Genomic DNA, 18,666 nt, shown 5'->3' with positions numbered 1-18,666 from the left:
ACATGCAAATTAACCATTTTTAACCAAAATTGAGCTTATAAAAATGTTCATGGTATCCAAAACAACCCATTCATACAATAATTTCACATTTAATCCTTACATTTTTACTATTTTAACAAATTAGTCCCTAATCGATAAATTCATCAAAAATAACATTCAAAATCATCAATTAACATCTAAAATCATAATGTTCATCACTAAAAACATTTAAAATCTTTAAAATTTTCAAAATCGAAGGTACGGGCTAGCTGACCTAGTTGCAATGATCTCAAAAGCATAAAAATTATTAAAAACAGATAGCTTAGGGACTTACATGCATAATTTTAACCATGGCTGAACCTAGCTTCATTTCCATGGAGTTTTCTTCTTCCAATTTCGGTGAAGAAGACACTAAAAATGATGATAATATTTTTTCTTTTATTTAATTAAAGTTTAATTATAAAATTACAATTTTGTCCATTTAAAATTCAACCAAATTTCAAGCTTTTAATTTCCCAAAATCATCCACTAAATTCTTAAATGGTCTAATTACCATTTAAGCCCCTTTTCCTTTATTCAATAAACCATTTAATCACTCAAATCAAATAGTGACTAAATTTAACATCTTTTACGATTTAGTCCTTTTTAATTAATTAACTATCGAAACGTTAAAATTTTTTAATGAAAATTTAATACCACCTTAAAGACACTTCATAAATATTTTTAAAAATATTTATGGTTTGGTTTATAGAAATGAGGTCCCGATACCTCATTTTTTAAATCACTTGACCTTAGGGTCTTACCACTTGAATTTAATAAATCGTTATAAAACATAAATTACCAAATCAAAAACCTTTTTAAAAACTATATTTGACTCGTAAATATTAAATAATAATATTTATGAACTTTCTCATCGAATTTAGTGGCCACGAAACCATGATTTTTGACCCCATTGAAAAATAGGCTGTTACAATCTCTCTCTCTCCTCCACTTTCTCTCTTATACTCTCATCTTTCATCTTAGCCAACTCCATAACCATTGTTATCATACCACCATACACAACGACTCTTTGCCTTACCCAAAGCAAGGTGAACCACCTTACATCATCGTCATCCCCACCTTGTTTGATCATTGTATCAATAATTGGTACGGTGAGCGTGGACCACTTCCACATTCGCATTTTCTTTAATGGCAAACCTAAAAACCAACAAATCCACTTGCCAAACTCAAGACAAACCAAAAAAACTAACCAAACCTTACACTTACTACAACCATCCTTACCCATATCAACAATACTATGAACCATATTGTAATATCCCTAAAGTCCCCTTAGTCGTAAGAAATATAAACTCGAGAATATGTGTTAAGATTTCTCAGAGTAAATAAAATGTAAATTATCGTTGCTAGTGGAAAAGAGTATTGGATATTGAAGGAAGTTAAAACAAGTAATATATTGTGAGATAATTATTTAAAGTAAGGACCAAATCATAAAGAAGTGAAAAGTAATGGGCCAAATTGTAAATATTCAAAAGTTAAGTGTTCAAAGTGAAAAAATGGAAAAAAATTTAGGGACTAAAGTTTTAATTTTTTGTGTGAATGATGAAATTGTAAGTGTTAAAAGTATTGCAAGAAAGATAGTTTTTGGAAAAAATTACTAAAATGCCTCTAGATGTATGGATGAATCATGATCATTGGATTTACTTGGAGATTAAGGAGAAGAATATGGACCCTTGGTTTATAATTATGATGTTGGTGATATTTAATTATTTAATTATTATGTAATTAATATTTTATTAAGATGTTTTATAATTTTAATTAACATATATGATAATTATAAAGGAAGTACTAAAATTCATGAAAATTTTCATAGCCACCAAAAAGGAAACGTGAAGTAGAGATCCTAGAGAGTTTGATTATAATTTTAGAAGAATTTGGAGTTGGAAATGAAAAAAGTTAAGAGAAATTATGAAATCAAGGTATCCAAGCTTGAAGGTGAAGATGAAAGTGTGAGAAAACATGAGTGTGTGAAGAAATTAAGGTAAGTGGTTTAAATTATTATGTTATATCTAATTGACTGTTTAATTTGATAAGATATTTTAAGAAGTAATTATTTATAATTATTTTCTATGTTCTAAGTAAAGAAAATATTATGTTGATGTATGAAGAGAATGATGAATGATTTTAAGCGAATAACTAAAACAAAGTGTGAGTGATTTAATTATGAAACTTTTAATTCAAAATTTATTAGTGAAATGATGAATTGTGTATTTGAGATGTTGAAAGTGGTAAATATTTATTTTGAATATTAGTTGGATGAGTAAATTGAATGTGATTAATTTGATAAAATTTGAAGTAAGGACTAACTTTTAAATTTGAAAAAATTATGAAAATAAGGATTAAGTATATAGATTAAATTTTGGATTTTTATGGAAAAACTATAAGAATATTATATTTAAAGTATTGGAAAAATTGTACTTAAATCAACATGTTTTAGATTAAAAGGACTAAATTTAGAAATTTCTAAAAGTTTAAAATTTAAGAGTTGAAAAATTAGAAAAGACAAGATTATATGATAAGAAATGATGTTGTATATTTCCATATAAAATAAACAGAAAAAATGAAAGTTATGGTTTTTCCTTTTTTTTTCTTATGCCCTTTGAAGAAGTCAAAAGCTTGGAGTCGGCATCCGTTCGTAGAAGACCCAGTCCCACTTCAATTGAATTTGGGTAACCTAATTTTGTAGACGTCGTCTTCTCTGATTTTTAAAACCCTGTTACTTTCTTTTTGAAAGGCATCGCCGTCCCTATTGCATTAGGCTGAGATTTTATATGTTTTAAAAGTGACCGCCTATTATCTCAAAATAAAAAATTGTCTATTACCAAATAAATAAATAAATGTGTTATGTATGAACCAACTAATGTTTAAAAGTTAGGAGGTCAAATCGATGAAACTTATAATTTGCGGTTGAATCCATAGAATAAAGAAGGAATTTAATGTGATTCAACTTCGAAATTGATAAGTCCAAATTCCCTTTGTACTGAAACCAGGTTCTTTTCATGTGTTGCTTGATGGAGAAAGTCAAAGTCAACTTCTGCGTATGAAAAGCCATCGTACTTTAGCATATATAGGGCGCCTTATCCATGAAAAACTTAACCCTAAGCATATATCACAACAATAGCTATACAATTTCCAGTGATCCCAAATGGCATATCCCAGTTCCAGTTCAAGCCAACCATTAGCTAACCCTGTTTCCATCATCAGCTCTCATTTTTGTGCTCCTTACCCCATTGATCTCGCTATCATTAGGAACGTTTTAACCATAAGTGATGGGAGCTTCGTAGTTACTGACATCAATGGCAATATTGTTTTCAAGGTTAAAGGAGCTTTTCTATCCGTCCATGACCGACGGTTGTTGCTCGACGGTGCTGGGAATCCCATCGTTACTCTCAAACAAAAGGTCGTCGATGCCATAGATGTTATAAGCTATATATTCAAGTTTCAAGTCTATACTTACATCATGTACCTATATTGTTTGTTTTGTATTGATGCAGTTAATGAGTGCACATGATAGATGGCAAGTCTTCAAGGGAGATAGCACGGATTCAAGTGATCTTTTGTTTTCGGCTAAACGATCTTCCATGTTCCAGTTAAAGACCAAATTAGATGTGTTTTTGGCAAACAACACAAAGGAGGAAGTTTGTGATTTTAAGGTTAAAGGGAGTTGGTTGGAAAGGTCTTGTGTTGTTTATGCCGGAGAGTCTTCCACCATTGTTGCCCAAGTAAGCTTCTTTTTCTTTTTCCTGCAAAGTATACGCACTTGTAGTTTAGCTTATTCAAAAAAAGAAAAAAAGAAAAGAAAAGGAGGAACTATTCAAATTAATGAGTGTTAAATAAATGTGATCGGCAGATGCACAAGAAGCACACTGTTGAAAGCATACTGATAGGGAAGGATAAGTTCATGGTGGCGGTTTATCCCAACATTGATTACGCATCCGTTGTAGCCCTTATTGTGATTCTTGATGGGATAAATAAGGAGGATAGTTCAGGTTCAGGAGGAGATTTCGATTTTCTTGGTGGGATAAATTAGAAATCTTATCCAACAATTAACGCGTGATGTATTGATAGAAAACGTTGGTTTCGTAGTGTTTTAAATTGATACTTAATCTGAAGAAATCTTCACTCTCTTGTTTTGTATTACTCTGCACAAAGTTCAGTGGATATTATTTGTTGAATGTAAAAAAAAAGTATACGTCTTCATACGGCAGTGAATCAAGTCAATTTGCCTAACCTTGTTAAATAACTTCAGCTAAAGAACAAAGATATCACATTTTAAAATTCATGGTACGAGAGCATATTAAAAATATAATATCGGTAATGACAATATATCGTAAAGAAAAAGAGAAATAAAAATAAAGAACACAGGTTTTTACGTGGAAACCCTTTCGGGAAAAAAATCACGGGCAGAGGAGAAGAAAATTCACTATGTCAAATTCGAATGATTACAAGAGGAGTTTCGACTACATCTATTTATAGGTTGAAAAAATCTAATTCTAATCAAAGTCAAATATATTATGTTAATAAATGCTAAATATATTATACTCATAAATACTAAATCTTCTAGAAAGAAGATATATTTTGTTTAACTTGACTTGTAAGCAATCTATTAGAATTTGGGTCACACAACTCTAACAATCTCCACCTTGACACAAATTCTCAACGAAAAAGTTTTTCACCTCTTCCATAAAACCCCTTAAGGGTTTAACTTCAACAATGAACACCAATCAAGTCTAAGCAATGCTCAAACTTGGTTATAGAAAGTGACTTAGTCATCATATCTGCAGGATTTTTATTAGTACTAATTTTGCTCACAACAATATCACCACGAGCAATAATATCACGAACAAAACGATACTGAACATCAATGTGTTTTGTTCTCTCATGAAACATTTAATCTTTTGTAAGGAAGATAACACTCTGACTGTCACAAAATACTGTACTGATTTGAAGGTCTTCATTGAGTTCACAAAATAGTCCCTTCAACCAAATAACTTATTTACAAGTTTCAGTAATCTCCATGTACTCAACTTCAGTGGTAGACAAAATGACTGTAGTTTGCAAAGTGACTTTCCAACTAATTGCACAACCTCTGATTGTAAAGACATAACCTGTGAGAGATCTTCTTCTATCAAGGTCTCCAGCAAAATCAGCATCAACATACCTAATGACCCCATCTCTAGTTCTTCCAAACTGTAAGCAAACATCAGTAGTACCTCATAAGTATCTTAAAACCCACTAAACTACTTTCCAATGTCCTTTACCGGGATTCGCCATGTATCTGCTAACTGCACTAACTGCATATGATAAATCTAGACGTGAACAAACCATGGCATACATGAGAGATCCCACTACACTAGAGTATGGAACATATGACATATACTCAATCTCATCATCTAATTGTGGAGACAAAGCCGATGAAAGTCTGAAATGGGCTACTAAAGGAGTACTAACAGGCTTAGCATTCTGCATATTGAATTTGCAAAGAACTTTTTCAATGTACCCCTTCTGACTTAGGTATAGTTTACTTGCTTTTCTATCTCTGAGAATCTCCATACCAAGTATCTTCTTTGCTGGTCCCAAATCTTTCATCTCAAATTCTTCACTTAGTTGGGCTTCGACCTTTCTTATCTCTCCGTTATCTTTTGCTGCTATCAACATGTCATCAGCATAAAGGAGTAGATATACAAAAGAACCATCACTGTTTTTGTTAAAGTAAACACAACTGTCAAAGTTATTTCTCTTGAAATCATGAGAAGTCATAAAGGAATCAAACCTCTTGTACCACTGTCTTGGTGACTGTTTCAAACCGTAAAGGGACTTTTTTAGCAAGCAAACATAGTACTCTTTTTCTAAGATTGTAAAACCTTCTGGTTGTTGCGTGTAAATATCCTCCTCAAGTTATCCATGCAAAAATGCAATCCACTCTTGGAATTTGACTGTAACCCTTTGCAACAAGCCTTGCATTATATTTGGGTTCTTCAACTCCTGAAGTTCCTTCTTTCTTTTTAAACTCTCATTTACAATGAACAACCTTTTTACCTTTAGGAAGTTTCATAGGATCACATGTTCTTCTTTTGTGGAGTGATTTCATCTCCTCTTGCATAGCAAACATCCACTTTTCTGAGATTTACAGCTAACCGCCTCAGAATAATTAGATGGCTCTTGGTTTGCATCTATATCTTCAACCACATTTAAAGCATAAGCAACTAGATCAGCCTCAGCATACTTCTTTGGAGGTTTAATTTCTCTTCTAGTTCTGTTTTTAGCGATAGAGTATTATGGTAAATAAGCAACTCTATTCTAAATTTTTGTGCTGGCTTGAGGAGTTGACTCTGTTGTAGATTCTGGATTAATCTGATACTCCACCTACTTTTGATTTTCTTTATTGGAAGAGTCTTTAAGAGATAAGTTAGGTAGCATTGCAGTTTCATCAAAAACAACATCTCTGCTAATCACAACTTTTCTATTTTTAGGACACCATAACTTATACCCTTTTACACCAGCTTTATAACCAAGAAAAACAAATTTAATGGATCTTAGTTCCAATTTTCCATTATCAACATGAGCATACGCATGACACCAAAACATCTTTAAATCAGAATAATCAACAGGATACCAGACCATACCTCTTGTGGAGTCTTTTTCTTAATGGCAATGGATGGAGATCGGTTGATAAAAAAACATACAATAGAGGCTGCTTCGGCCCAAAATGACTTTGGTAAGTTGGCATTTGACAACATATATCGAATCTTCTCCATGATTGTTCTGATCAATTATTCTACAACGTCGTTTCGTTGTGGAGTATGACGAACTGTCAAGTGTCTCACAATCCCTTCTAACCTACACAGTTTATTAAACTCATCAGTTTATTTTATTTGTTTTCTCATCTTTTTTTCAATAATAGTTTACCAAGAGTTAAATGCGGAAAACTTATTGCTTTTCTGCTTCAAGAAGAACGCCCAAACTTTTCTAGAAAAATCATCAATAAAAGTTAGCATATAATTAACTCCACCTCTCGAAGGCATTCTGGATGGCCCCCACAGATCAGAATGAATATACTCCAATTTTCCCTTTGTGTTATGGATTCCTCTAGTGAATCGAACTCTCTTTTGCTTCCCAAAAACGAAGTGCTTACAGAACTTTAGTTTGCAAATTCCTCGCCGATCAATAAGTCCCCTTTTGCTCAATTCTGCCATGTCATTCTCACTCATATGCCCTAGAAGCATATGTCAAAGTTTAGTAATATCATCATCTGACAAGGAAGAGAAAGTGACAGCTGCATCACCAGTAACAGTAGAACCTTGCAAAACATATAACTTGGTAGTCTTTCTCTGCCCTTTCATCACAACGAGGGAACCTTTAAAAATCTTTAAAACCTTACTTTCAGCTGTGTATCTGTACCCTTTTGAATCAAGTGTACTCAACGAAATTAAATTTCTCTTTAATTTTAGAACATGTTGCACGTCACTAAGTGTTTTGACAACTCCGTCAAACATCTTAACTTTAATCGTTCTAACACCTGTAATTTTACACAAAGTATTATTTCCCATCAAAACAACACCTTTAGAAACTCTTTCGTAAGTTGTAAACCAATCCCGATTGAGAATCATGTGGAAGGTGCAGCCCGAATCAATGATCCACTCCTCGCTCACTTTAGAATTGTTGACAGAAGCGACTAGAAGTTCACTATCGCTGTAGTCTTTTACAACATCAGCTTCACCAGAATTTTTTGGTTGTTTTCCCTTTTGATTCGCAGCCTCCCTTTTGATATTGTTCTGTAGCTTATAGCACTCAGATTCAATGTGTCATTTCTTCTTGTAGAAGTTACAAGTTTTACCTCTATTTGAAGGCTTCAATCGACCCTTAGATTTACCGCAAGAATTCTGTTCCTGTGTCCTTCCACGATCATCATTAGCATTTTGATCTTGACTCCCATGAAAGGGTTAACCATAAGATGCTTCATTTTATCATACGAGGTCAAAGAATCATAAACCTCATCAATTGTGAGAGACTAGCGGCTATAAAAAATCGTGTCTCTAAAAGTTGAATAAGAGGGGGGCAACGAACAAAGTAGAATCAACCCTAGATCTTCCTTATCATACTGAACCTCCAGGGCCTCCAAGTTTGCGAGAATTTCTTTAAACACTGTTAAGTGTTCGTGCACAGATGCACCTTCCTCCAAACCATGAGCATAAAGACACTGCTTCATATGCAACTTGCTGGTTAGAGTTTTCGACATACATATTTGTTCCAGCCTCTTCCATAATGCAGCGGCGGTCTTCTCCTTCATCACATCTTGCAAAATTTCGTTAGACAAATGCATATGTAATTGTGTTAACGCCTTTCGATCCTTACGCTTCTTCTCTTCATCTGCTAATGTCGAAGGCATCTTATCTATCCTTAGCAGGGCATCCTTCAAATCCATCTGCACAAAAATTGCTTGCATCTTAATCTGCCACAACATAAATCTGGTGTTGTAATCAAATAGCGAAATTTCATAATTCAAAGACGCCATTATCGTGATCAAGATGAACAACTCGAAAGCTCTGATACCAATTTGTTAAAAATAAAACGTCGGTAATGACAATATATCACAAAGAAAAAGAGAAATAAAAATAAATAACACAAATTTTTACGTGGAAACCCTTTCAGGAAAAAAATCATGGGTAGAGGAGAAAAAAATTCACTATGTCAAATTCGAATGATTACAAGAGGATTTTTGACTACATCTATTTATACATTGAAAAACCTAATTCTAATCAAAGTCAAATATATTATGTTAATAAATGCTAAATATATTATACCCATAAATACTAAATCTTCTAGAAAGAAGATATATTTTGTTTAACTTGACATGCAAGAAATCTCTTAGAATTTGGGTCACACAACTCTAACAGAACAAATTTGGCTTTAAACGCAAAGGCTTGATAACTGATTCATCAAAATTTGCCCACTAAAGTCAAAATTGAGCTACTTGCTTGGTTATTTTGATACCTAAAAGCAAGGTAACGAAACCTTGAAGCAGGGTCCTAAAATTTAAGTTAAAAATAGCTCCAACATACTCTAAAACACTTCTTACAAAGCAAAATCCATCTCAAAGCATACCATAGTTTATCTCATAACCATAAATCATTAAAACACATTTTGAGAACACTTTAAAACCTCAATAACACATCCAAAACGAACCTCATAATCAATTAAAATTTAGCTAAGATCAAAGGAATAATTGCATGCATAATTAATGATCACATGTTCACCAAAACATAAACCAACTATAGAGTACACAAAACACGACTCTCAAATCATTTAAAATTCCAAATCGAGTATTATAACGCTGACATATAATCATACAACAAAAGACTCGCTAAGTACACTACCACTAGGAGTCTTTGAACACAAATGAGCTATTATAACACATGTAGCCTTAAAATGATAGAACGGTAGTCCATTCTACAAGTTAAGCTTTTCGAAGGCACAAGAACCTATGCGCAAGGAAATAACACTACATAAGCATAAAAATTTGAAAGTTCAGAAGGAAAGTATCATATTTACATTGCTTTCGATTGAGCTAGTCAAGTTAATTATTAAATTCAGTGTCCTTAGTATAGTTTTTTGTCATATATACTTGTAATATTTTGAATAGATTGGTTTAATAAAATTCTATCTTTTGCATTAATATCGTTTGTATTTGTTTTCAACGGTTTTTGCACGTAAAACAAAATGAACAAGTAAATAGTGACTCACTAAATACTTAATGTTTAACTAATATTAAGTTATATTATGTGGTCAAATTATAATACGAGAGGACAACTTATATTAGTAGGTAATATAAATGGTCCATAACATAATCGAAATTAAGTAAATCGATTAAAAGACTTTCATGTCATCTATCAAGCCCAAATGGGAGAGACCTTGTCTTGGGTGTTGGAGTAGATAAATCTCGAAAGATATAGACATAGATGTGATTTGTAACACCTTCTACTGGAATTGAATCACCAAATCTGAATATAAGATGTTACAACACATAAACACTTAGCAAAAATTTTACAACCAGCCTATAACCATTTTTAAAACATATTTCTTATTAATTTATTAACTATCTTTAGAACAAAATATTAATTAAAGAAAATACTTAAGAATACATTAGATCTTCAAAGCAACATAAGACATTACAACTCAAAACTTTGCTAAAGACAGACTCATCATGGTGTAGTGTACTAAGCGCCACGCTTTTACGGTACCCTTTGTATGCATAATGATGCAACTCGAACTGCTACCTTGGCATAATCCTGGCTTGGTCCCTCCTAGTGTACCCACTCTTATAGCGAAACCTAAAAAATAAACAAACATTTGTAAGTTTAAATGAACTCAGTGAGCTTTAACCTAGATTACCTTGAAGCATTCGTTGTTTAATTCCTCATCTTGAAGAATCTGGATTTCCTTTCTATCTTTGGTGGATACTTTCTTAATATCGACATATACATATACACCAAATTCCATACTTAACCATCTTACACATAGTTAACTCATTGAGCTGATTATATTTCATCCTTTTTTGGAAAACGAATACAGTTCTCAAAAGGATATCCATACAGAACCTACCTTCGTTAGATTATCATATAGTTGGATGTTGAGTACCTCCCCTAGGATGGGGAATCACAGATATTATTCCTATCAGTTATACTAACTAATTTTTTAAGATAAACTTCATATAGATCCAAATTTTTGGCAGATTCTCATACTGAATTGACAACTATCAGATTACCAGTCGAATCATGTCTTAAATCAACCCTTATCACAACTTATTCTGATTGATGAAATCTTCTAAGTCATCCTGTGGAATTTCAGAAAACCAAGCTACATATCATGAGAACGCTCTGATTTGACAGTCAACTTATACTTCAGATAACCTTTTTTATATACAGCGTGAACACTCAGATTTGATGAATACTAGATAATTCAGATTACTTCCTTACATAGCATATGAAAATTTAGATATGACAAACTCTTTGATGTTGGGACCGCCAGTACGCCCCGTGGCTTAGCAGAAAAATTATTTCGGCGATCCACAACCAATGATCCATGTATGAGGAACAAATCGGGTTCAAATAGGGTTGAAAATATACCTTCTTTACTGTAAACATTGAAAGAATGCTACTGATTTGATGTCGATTCCAAGTCACAACGAAAAACGTCCCAGCCTCTATGTAGTCCACCCCGTAAAAAACAAACAACCACTTGAACTTTTTAGAGAGAATTAAAAATAGTTGCTAGACCTTTATTTTATTAAGATGGTAACCTTAAAACACTAAGGGATTATCATCATTTTATCCTATTAGATATCACATATTAAAAAAGAAAATCAAGATTATTCCCTTATTAATAGAGAAGGAAAATGGAAAGTTAGAAAAATGAATTATATTCTTTCAAAAAGAATATAGGATTATTCCTTTGTTAACAAAGAATGCAAATTTAAAGTTAGAAAAAGGAGTTATATTCTTTCCAAAAAAATATTAATTTCCATGTCTTTTATATTTTGATCGAAATTAATTAATATAATTGTTTATATTAATAAATTTGGTAAAATATATACAATTAATATTTTTTATGAATCAAATTCATATATTAATCATATTCTTTCCAAAAGAATATTAATTTTCATGTCTTTTATATTTTAACCAAAATTAATTAATACAACTGTTTATATGAATAAATCCAGTAAAATATATACACCTAGTATTTTGTATGAATCAAAATTCATATATTAATTATATTTTTTCCAAAAGAATATTTATTTACATGTCTTTATATTTTGATCGAAATTGATTAATATAACTGTTTATATTAATAAATTTGGAAAAATATATACAATTAATATTTTGTATTAATCAAATTCATCTATTAATTATATTTTTCCAAAAGAATATTAATTTTCATGTCATTTATATTTTGACTGAAAGTAATTAATATAGCTGTTTATATTAATAAATTCGATAAAATATATACAATTAATATTTTTTATGAATCAAATTCATATATTAATTATATCTATGTTCTTTATTTGTGTACAACAAGTTTGCACATATAATATGTTTAATATTTAACTATCAAATTAAATTAATTCAACAATTAATTTAATTCATGTGACAACTAAATACAGTACCAAATATATTTGGATTCTATTCGTTTCAACTATAGGGTGTGACCTTGTAGGCTCTTCTAACGTTAGTAGAAATACTAAAACGTTTCTAACATTACAAGCAATGAATGACATCTAACAATACATCATTTTCATCCAAGTTAGAAGAAGTTGTGATTCGACATAACCTTTTTGTGATAATCTTTTCATGTATTATATCCTTTTATCCTTAATATCGATTGGACACAATTCATGGAATAGTCACACTTGTATAGTCCAATCTCATATTTCTAAATTTTCTGAACAGGCTATAATTAACAAATAAGTGTTGTATCTCATATCAACTTATTCACTTGGCCATGCATTTCTAGTCTCACTCCATCAAGAGGCCTAAGATATTGCTTCCATTATGTAGGAGGGATAAATCTTATCTTGATCAACCATATCCCACTACATGAATTATGGTATATCCAACATCAATTTTTATAGTACAACCTGTTACGGTAAACATTTTGGTTGTATCAAAATATACGACTCACGATGTTGGGACAATGATGATCTCAAGTCTGGGATTATGTACATAGTTATCACTATGATTAATATTGTGACTATTACATAATAATCCAAGAAACATACTCATAGCGGGTCAGTCCAATATGCTGTTCTATAACTGATACTAATGTATTGATTTTTGACATCCTTATGTCAATGACAATTCTTTGTCATCAATCAACTATACATTAGTCTCAATGCATTATTGTTGTCCAAGCCCACAATAGTACTTGACTAAGGACATTTTTAAGAATAATCATATTTTCTTAGGACTTTATTACAATTCTTCCATACTGAACCTTTTAAGTACTTTATCTATGTATGGGCTTTGGCTTAGACCTAAGAGTGTCTTGATCTATCTCTATATATTTTGACTCCTAATATGTATATAGCCTCACCTAAGTCCTTCATAGAAAAAAAGCTTCCTAACCAAGTCTTAACAGACTGTAGGGTAGGTATGTCATCTACATACAATACCAAGAATACAATAATGCTCCCACTAATTTTCTTGTAAACATAAGACTCATCTTCATTTTTGATAAAACCAAACTATTTGATTGCATCATTAAAATGACGATTCCAACTTTAAGAAGCTTACTTTAATCCATAAATGGATCTTTGTAGCTTGCATATCTTACTAGCATATTTTGGATCGACAAAACCTTCAGATTGTGTCATGTACACATCCTCTTCTAGTTTCCCATTAAGGAAATTTGTTTTGACATCCATCTACCAGATTTCATAATCATGAAATGCAGCTATTGCAAGTAAGATCCGAATGAATTTAAACATAGCAACAGGAGAAAGGGTGTTATCATAGTCAATACGATGAACTTGGCGAAAACCTTTAGCGACTAATCGCCCTTTGTATGTTTGCATATTACCATCCATGTAACACCCCCAAAATAGGGACTACGAGTTTTAGGGGTATTTTAGGAATTTTAGCCTTAGAGTGTTCAGAATTTCGCGACATGGTTTACCAGTAAAGTTTTCGACCATGATTTTTAGAAAATTAAATAAATTTCTAAAAATGAGTTTTAAATACATTTAATTTTGAAAATATGATTGATTTGTGATAGAGTTAAAATTGTGAGCATTTATGAAGCAATTTAACCAAAATTCTAAAATCGCCCTATATCTTTCCCCACCTAGTTTTATTTTCACATTAGTTTTCTTCTCCTTCATTCTCGTGCCGTCCTTTGCATCCCAAACTCCTATTCATAAAGTTTTGATTACCAAACTTAATTCCATTGAGTTCTTTCATCCTTATAGCATTAAATCTCCATAAAATTCCAAGAACACCCAAAACACCATGGATTTCTCCATTGTTGAACTTTTTGGGATTTTTGAGTTTTCGATCAAATGCTTGGATTTTTGTTTACTAAGGCAACGAATGATTTTATTTTTAGTTTTAAATGCTATCTAGTCTTTAAAATTGAGTTTGTAGTTATTGAATCGCATGTTTAAACTAAAAGTCAAAAATTGGGTCGTCAATGGTGAATTTCAGGATTTTCGGTAAAAATGTTGTTTCAAAGTATTTTTCAATTAGTTTTAATGTAATTAGAAGGTTTCTAAACTTACTTTTAAATTTCGTTAAAGATTTCTTGAGTTTTAATGAATTTTTGTTAAAATTACCATAAACATGTCAAAAATTTTGATACCATGAATTGGGTAGTTTTGTGTAGTTTAAATGTTGAGAATTAGTTGTAGGTGAATTATAAGATGAAAAAAATTGGTGTTAGGCAAAAATACTGAGTACAGATCGAGATATTCAAATTTAAAGCTTGTTATGTTAAAGGCTTCAGTTTCATGAGAACTTAGTTTAGGCTTTTATTTTTGATTGCTTATGGTGAGTCATTGGCTAATCTTTGAATGTATTGTTGTGTGAATTTATCGTGTTGAAGTTATGGGATTCGCTAGGACCATCTAAGAGCTAGGAAAGTATAGATTGAGCTTTCGGCTTCTCGAAGAAAGCGTATTGGTGAGTGTTTGGAATCGTTGCTCGTAGACATGAGTCATGTGTTATTTTAGAATTTAGTAGTACCCTAAACCCCTACTCTAAATTCCGAGTGTAGGCTTTCTCATTCCTATGTTATCTTGTGAACTATGTGCTTATGTGCTTGTGAATATGTGAATTGGAATGAGATGCTATAACATGTGATATGTGGTTATGATAACTGTTGTGAAAGTGCAAATGTGTACATGTTATGTAAATGTTAAATTTTAGTGACAATGTTTTGCTAAAAGTGCAAATATGCAGTGATAGTACACGGATAATCGGTAAGTGATATGTGTTTGTTTCGAATATTTTGGCCTTTTGATCTTGAAACCATTGGATATAGTTGGCATGCCATAGGATTGTGAGTACTCACCTATATGTATAATGATTTTAGGAATTGAGGCTCTGGGACATGTTGGAGGGATAAGGAAATGTAAGCTAAGGTCCATTCAACAGGACATGTGAGAGGAAATAATGAGAGTGTTAGTTATATGCTTCACTTATGAGATATGTTCGACTCTATGAGTCATTTGGTGTGATTGGAGATCTGTGTATCCGATATGTGGTGATAATGCCCACTTTATGTTTCAAACCTCAAGAACCAATTTATCATTATACGTGATTGTGTGAAATGTGATACATGATTAATGGATTGTGTTATATGATATATGCTTGAATGAGTATGTAAATGATATGTAATTGAACTAATAGGTAATGCATGAATAGGTATTATATGACACTATACAACAGAACATTGTAATTTTATATATATGGTTGTGTTGTGAATGCATGATGACATGTTTGCGTAGTGGTTGTTCTAATAATTCACTGAGCTTGTTTAAGTTCACCTACTCTTTTTAACATATGTAGATTAGTGACGTTTTGGTGTGGGCGATGTGGTTTTTCTGAGGGAGTGATTCAAGGAAGACTTGTTAATATTTTGTAGGTGTTCATTATTTATTTACGTTTTAGGGAATAAGGCAATGTGGTAGACTTGTTTATAGCCATGTTAGTTCTGAACATTTTGCTGGTTATTGCTTTTGTTTATGAGTTATAAATATGTTTGGGTTTATGAACATTGATGATGGCATGGTGTTTCTTTTTTGGACACGTTTCTGACATTTTGAACTATTAAATTTAGCCATTTGGATGATTATTTATCGAAGTATTTGATGCATGATATTTAGGAATTAGTTTGGAATGGACTAAATACTTTTGTATGTTGTACTTTTGTGGTTTGAGGTAGAGGTATTGGTATTCATGTTTTAAGATGTAACACCCCTTACCCGTATTCGATGTCGGAATAGGGTACGAGGTATTACCAGAACATATACACTTTTAACCATAGTAAACCAAGTTGTAAAATTTCATCTAAATTAAAACTTTCAAGTTGCTATTCTCGAGTCGTTAATTAGGGTTTTCTTGGCTAAATATACTCACAATATTTCACTTCATCGTCGTATGAATTTATAAATTTTCACTTACTTGTTGAATTCGTCCTGAATACCTGAATTTATCCGTATCATTACATATTCTCATATCGTCAAAATTTCCTTTTTAACTAATGTAATATATCAATTACTCACTATCTAGTAAGCTAATTGTCACATATATATATTATCCATTCATCTTCCACAAAGCTAACAAAGTTAGCCACAAAGATAGTACAAATTTTCTCTATTCGATATAAAACCAAAACCTGTTATTTCTTTTCCAACAAACCTTACTAAATATACACTTTATACTAACCCAAGTGTTTAACCATTCGCCCATGACATAAATATATTTTATCCATTATTGCCGAATATAGATATGCTTCACAAATCATAATTCACCTCACATAGTAACTGAATTAATTTTTATCATTTGTTAAATAGATTACAAAATAAGTTATGTAACAAAATATAGATAAATTTTAAACCACACAAACAAACAAATTTTCATGGCATTACATGATCATCACATATCAAAGACAAATGTTCTTGACATTTCTATCACATAAACCGAATTAATCAATGCAACCTCAATGATATAATCATCCATATATCATTATTTTCACACATATAAATATCATGACTAAATTTCCTAAACATTTGATCAATTGCTTTTCAATACCGCAATATCCTTCACTATCAATACATATTTACCATTCAATTTAACATTTACCGATTATAATCGAGCATATGACCATTTATACAAAATTCATTCATACATTTTATTATCCTCCTCCTCATCTCCATTCCACATCCTTTATGTATAAAACATGCTTAATTAGCATTATACATAATTTCACTATTCACTTATATTTAAATTCAAAGCTGTCTATTTGAGTCAGAGTCACTAAATCATTTTTATCCAAAGATACAGAGATCCAAATTAAGTTTTGTTAATTTTCCCTAAAACTAGACTCACATTTATTCTTATCATAAAATTTTCAGAATTTTTTACTTGTCCAATTAGTACATTTTATTCTTTAAAGATTCCCCTATTTCACTGCTCAACATCTCTGACCTCTCTTCACTAAAAGTGAATTATCTCATTGTACAGATTTTGGATGATATTTATATTTATTTACTTTGAAAATAGACTCATTAATAATTCTAAGAATATAAATTATAACTCATAATTATTTTTTTACAATTTTTAATTATTTTACGAAGTCAGAATAGGGTATTCCAAAATCAATCTGACCCTGCCCTAATAAAATTCAAATATCTAAAAATGTGTAACTCTTTTGCTTGTTCTGTTTCTTTTATGTAAAAATAGACTTGTTAATATTTAATTCCATATCTAACTCAACCACTAACTCAATTTCTATGATTTTTGGTGATTTTTCAAACTAATGTCACTGTCACTGTCTAAATCTGTTTTGTTTCAAAATCACTCATTCACATAACACTATAACAATTTATTTTGTAAGAACGGTACAAAACTTCATCACTCCAGTGACTTTTTTGCAACTCATCACATTTCAGTCACATATTCTGATTGGTTTGCAATTTCTCATATCCCGTTAAACATGTCGGTATAATAGCAAACATTCGGTGGTTTGCACATAGTACCACTCATTTAACTATTATCATTTGATACACGTAGTAGCCTTCACATTGTACTACACACGTGATCAAACTTTTCGGTTCACGTAGTAGCCTGCACATAGTACTACACACGTGACCATTAATATCCAATACACGTAGTAGCCTACACATAGTACTACACACGTGATCGAAGCTATCCGGTACGCATAGTAGCCTGCACATAGTACTACACATGCGACATTTCATTCTGGTACACATAGTAGCCTACACATAGTACTACACACGTGACCATCACTTTCACTTTCACATAGTGACCTACACACAGTCCATGTCACACATGTGATCATTTCTGTTACTTCATTCGTATCCCTTTTTATTCCGAATATTCAATCGGGAAATTTCTCACTTTTTCTCAATTTTTTTCTTTTTCACTAATCAAAGTCAATTCCTTGTCTTTCTTGACTTATAATAACACATTTAACTTATTTTACACTCACATTATTCAATCCAGTCCAAAAATCACATTTTGGAAAAATTACATTTTTGCCCCTAAAATTTCACAAAATTATGATTTTGCCCCTAGGCTTGGAAATTAAATTTTATTCCTTTTTCTTATGTTTTATGACATACTGAACAATTTTTGCTTCTATAGGAACATCAAATTCTTGCTCTAAAGTGTACTTATGAACAATAATAATTTTTCACAATTATACCGTTCCACTTGTTTTCGCTGAAAATCGTTTAGTAAAAATCGTTTAACATAATTTTAAGCTTCATATTCCATCATGAAACATCAAAAGTCACACTTTTCATCTATAGGTAATTTTTCAAACATAATTTCTAGCTCGAATTAATGATAGAAATAGCTTAAGCAAGTTACTAGGATTCTAAAAATATAAAGA

General features: G+C 31.4%; 1 protein-coding gene across 1 annotated transcript; it reads left to right on the top strand.

Annotated features, from left to right (window-relative positions):
• Window positions 1–3,022: 3,022 nt before the first annotated feature.
• On the top strand, window positions 3,023–4,173 carry LOC107908386 (protein LURP-one-related 10). The gene is made up of 3 exons (XM_016835560.2): window positions 3,023–3,436; window positions 3,531–3,758; window positions 3,887–4,173. Exons 1-3 carry the CDS (start codon window positions 3,182–3,184, stop codon window positions 4,064–4,066), a joined length of 663 nt encoding a protein of 220 aa, XP_016691049.1. The 5' UTR covers window positions 3,023–3,181; the 3' UTR covers window positions 4,067–4,173.
• Window positions 4,174–18,666: the final 14,493 nt, after the last annotated feature.

The sequence above is a fragment of the Gossypium hirsutum genome, chromosome D02 (assembly GCF_007990345.1).
Source record: "Gossypium hirsutum isolate 1008001.06 chromosome D02, Gossypium_hirsutum_v2.1, whole genome shotgun sequence".
Classification (NCBI taxonomy): domain Eukaryota; kingdom Viridiplantae; phylum Streptophyta; class Magnoliopsida; order Malvales; family Malvaceae; genus Gossypium; species Gossypium hirsutum.
Note: the sequence above shows the minus strand (reverse complement) of the source record. Positions and strands in the feature narration are given on the sequence as shown.

Coding starts and splice junctions, on each gene's coding strand:
- LOC107908386 (XM_016835560.2), top strand. CDS start 3,182: ATGGCATATCCCAGTTCCAGTTCAAGCCAACCATTAGCTAACCCTGTT. Junction 3,437..3,530: donor TCGTTACTCTCAAACAAAAG/GTCGTCGATGCC, acceptor GTATTGATGCAG/TTAATGAGTGCACATGATAG. Junction 3,759..3,886: donor CTTCCACCATTGTTGCCCAA/GTAAGCTTCTTT, acceptor TGTGATCGGCAG/ATGCACAAGAAGCACACTGT.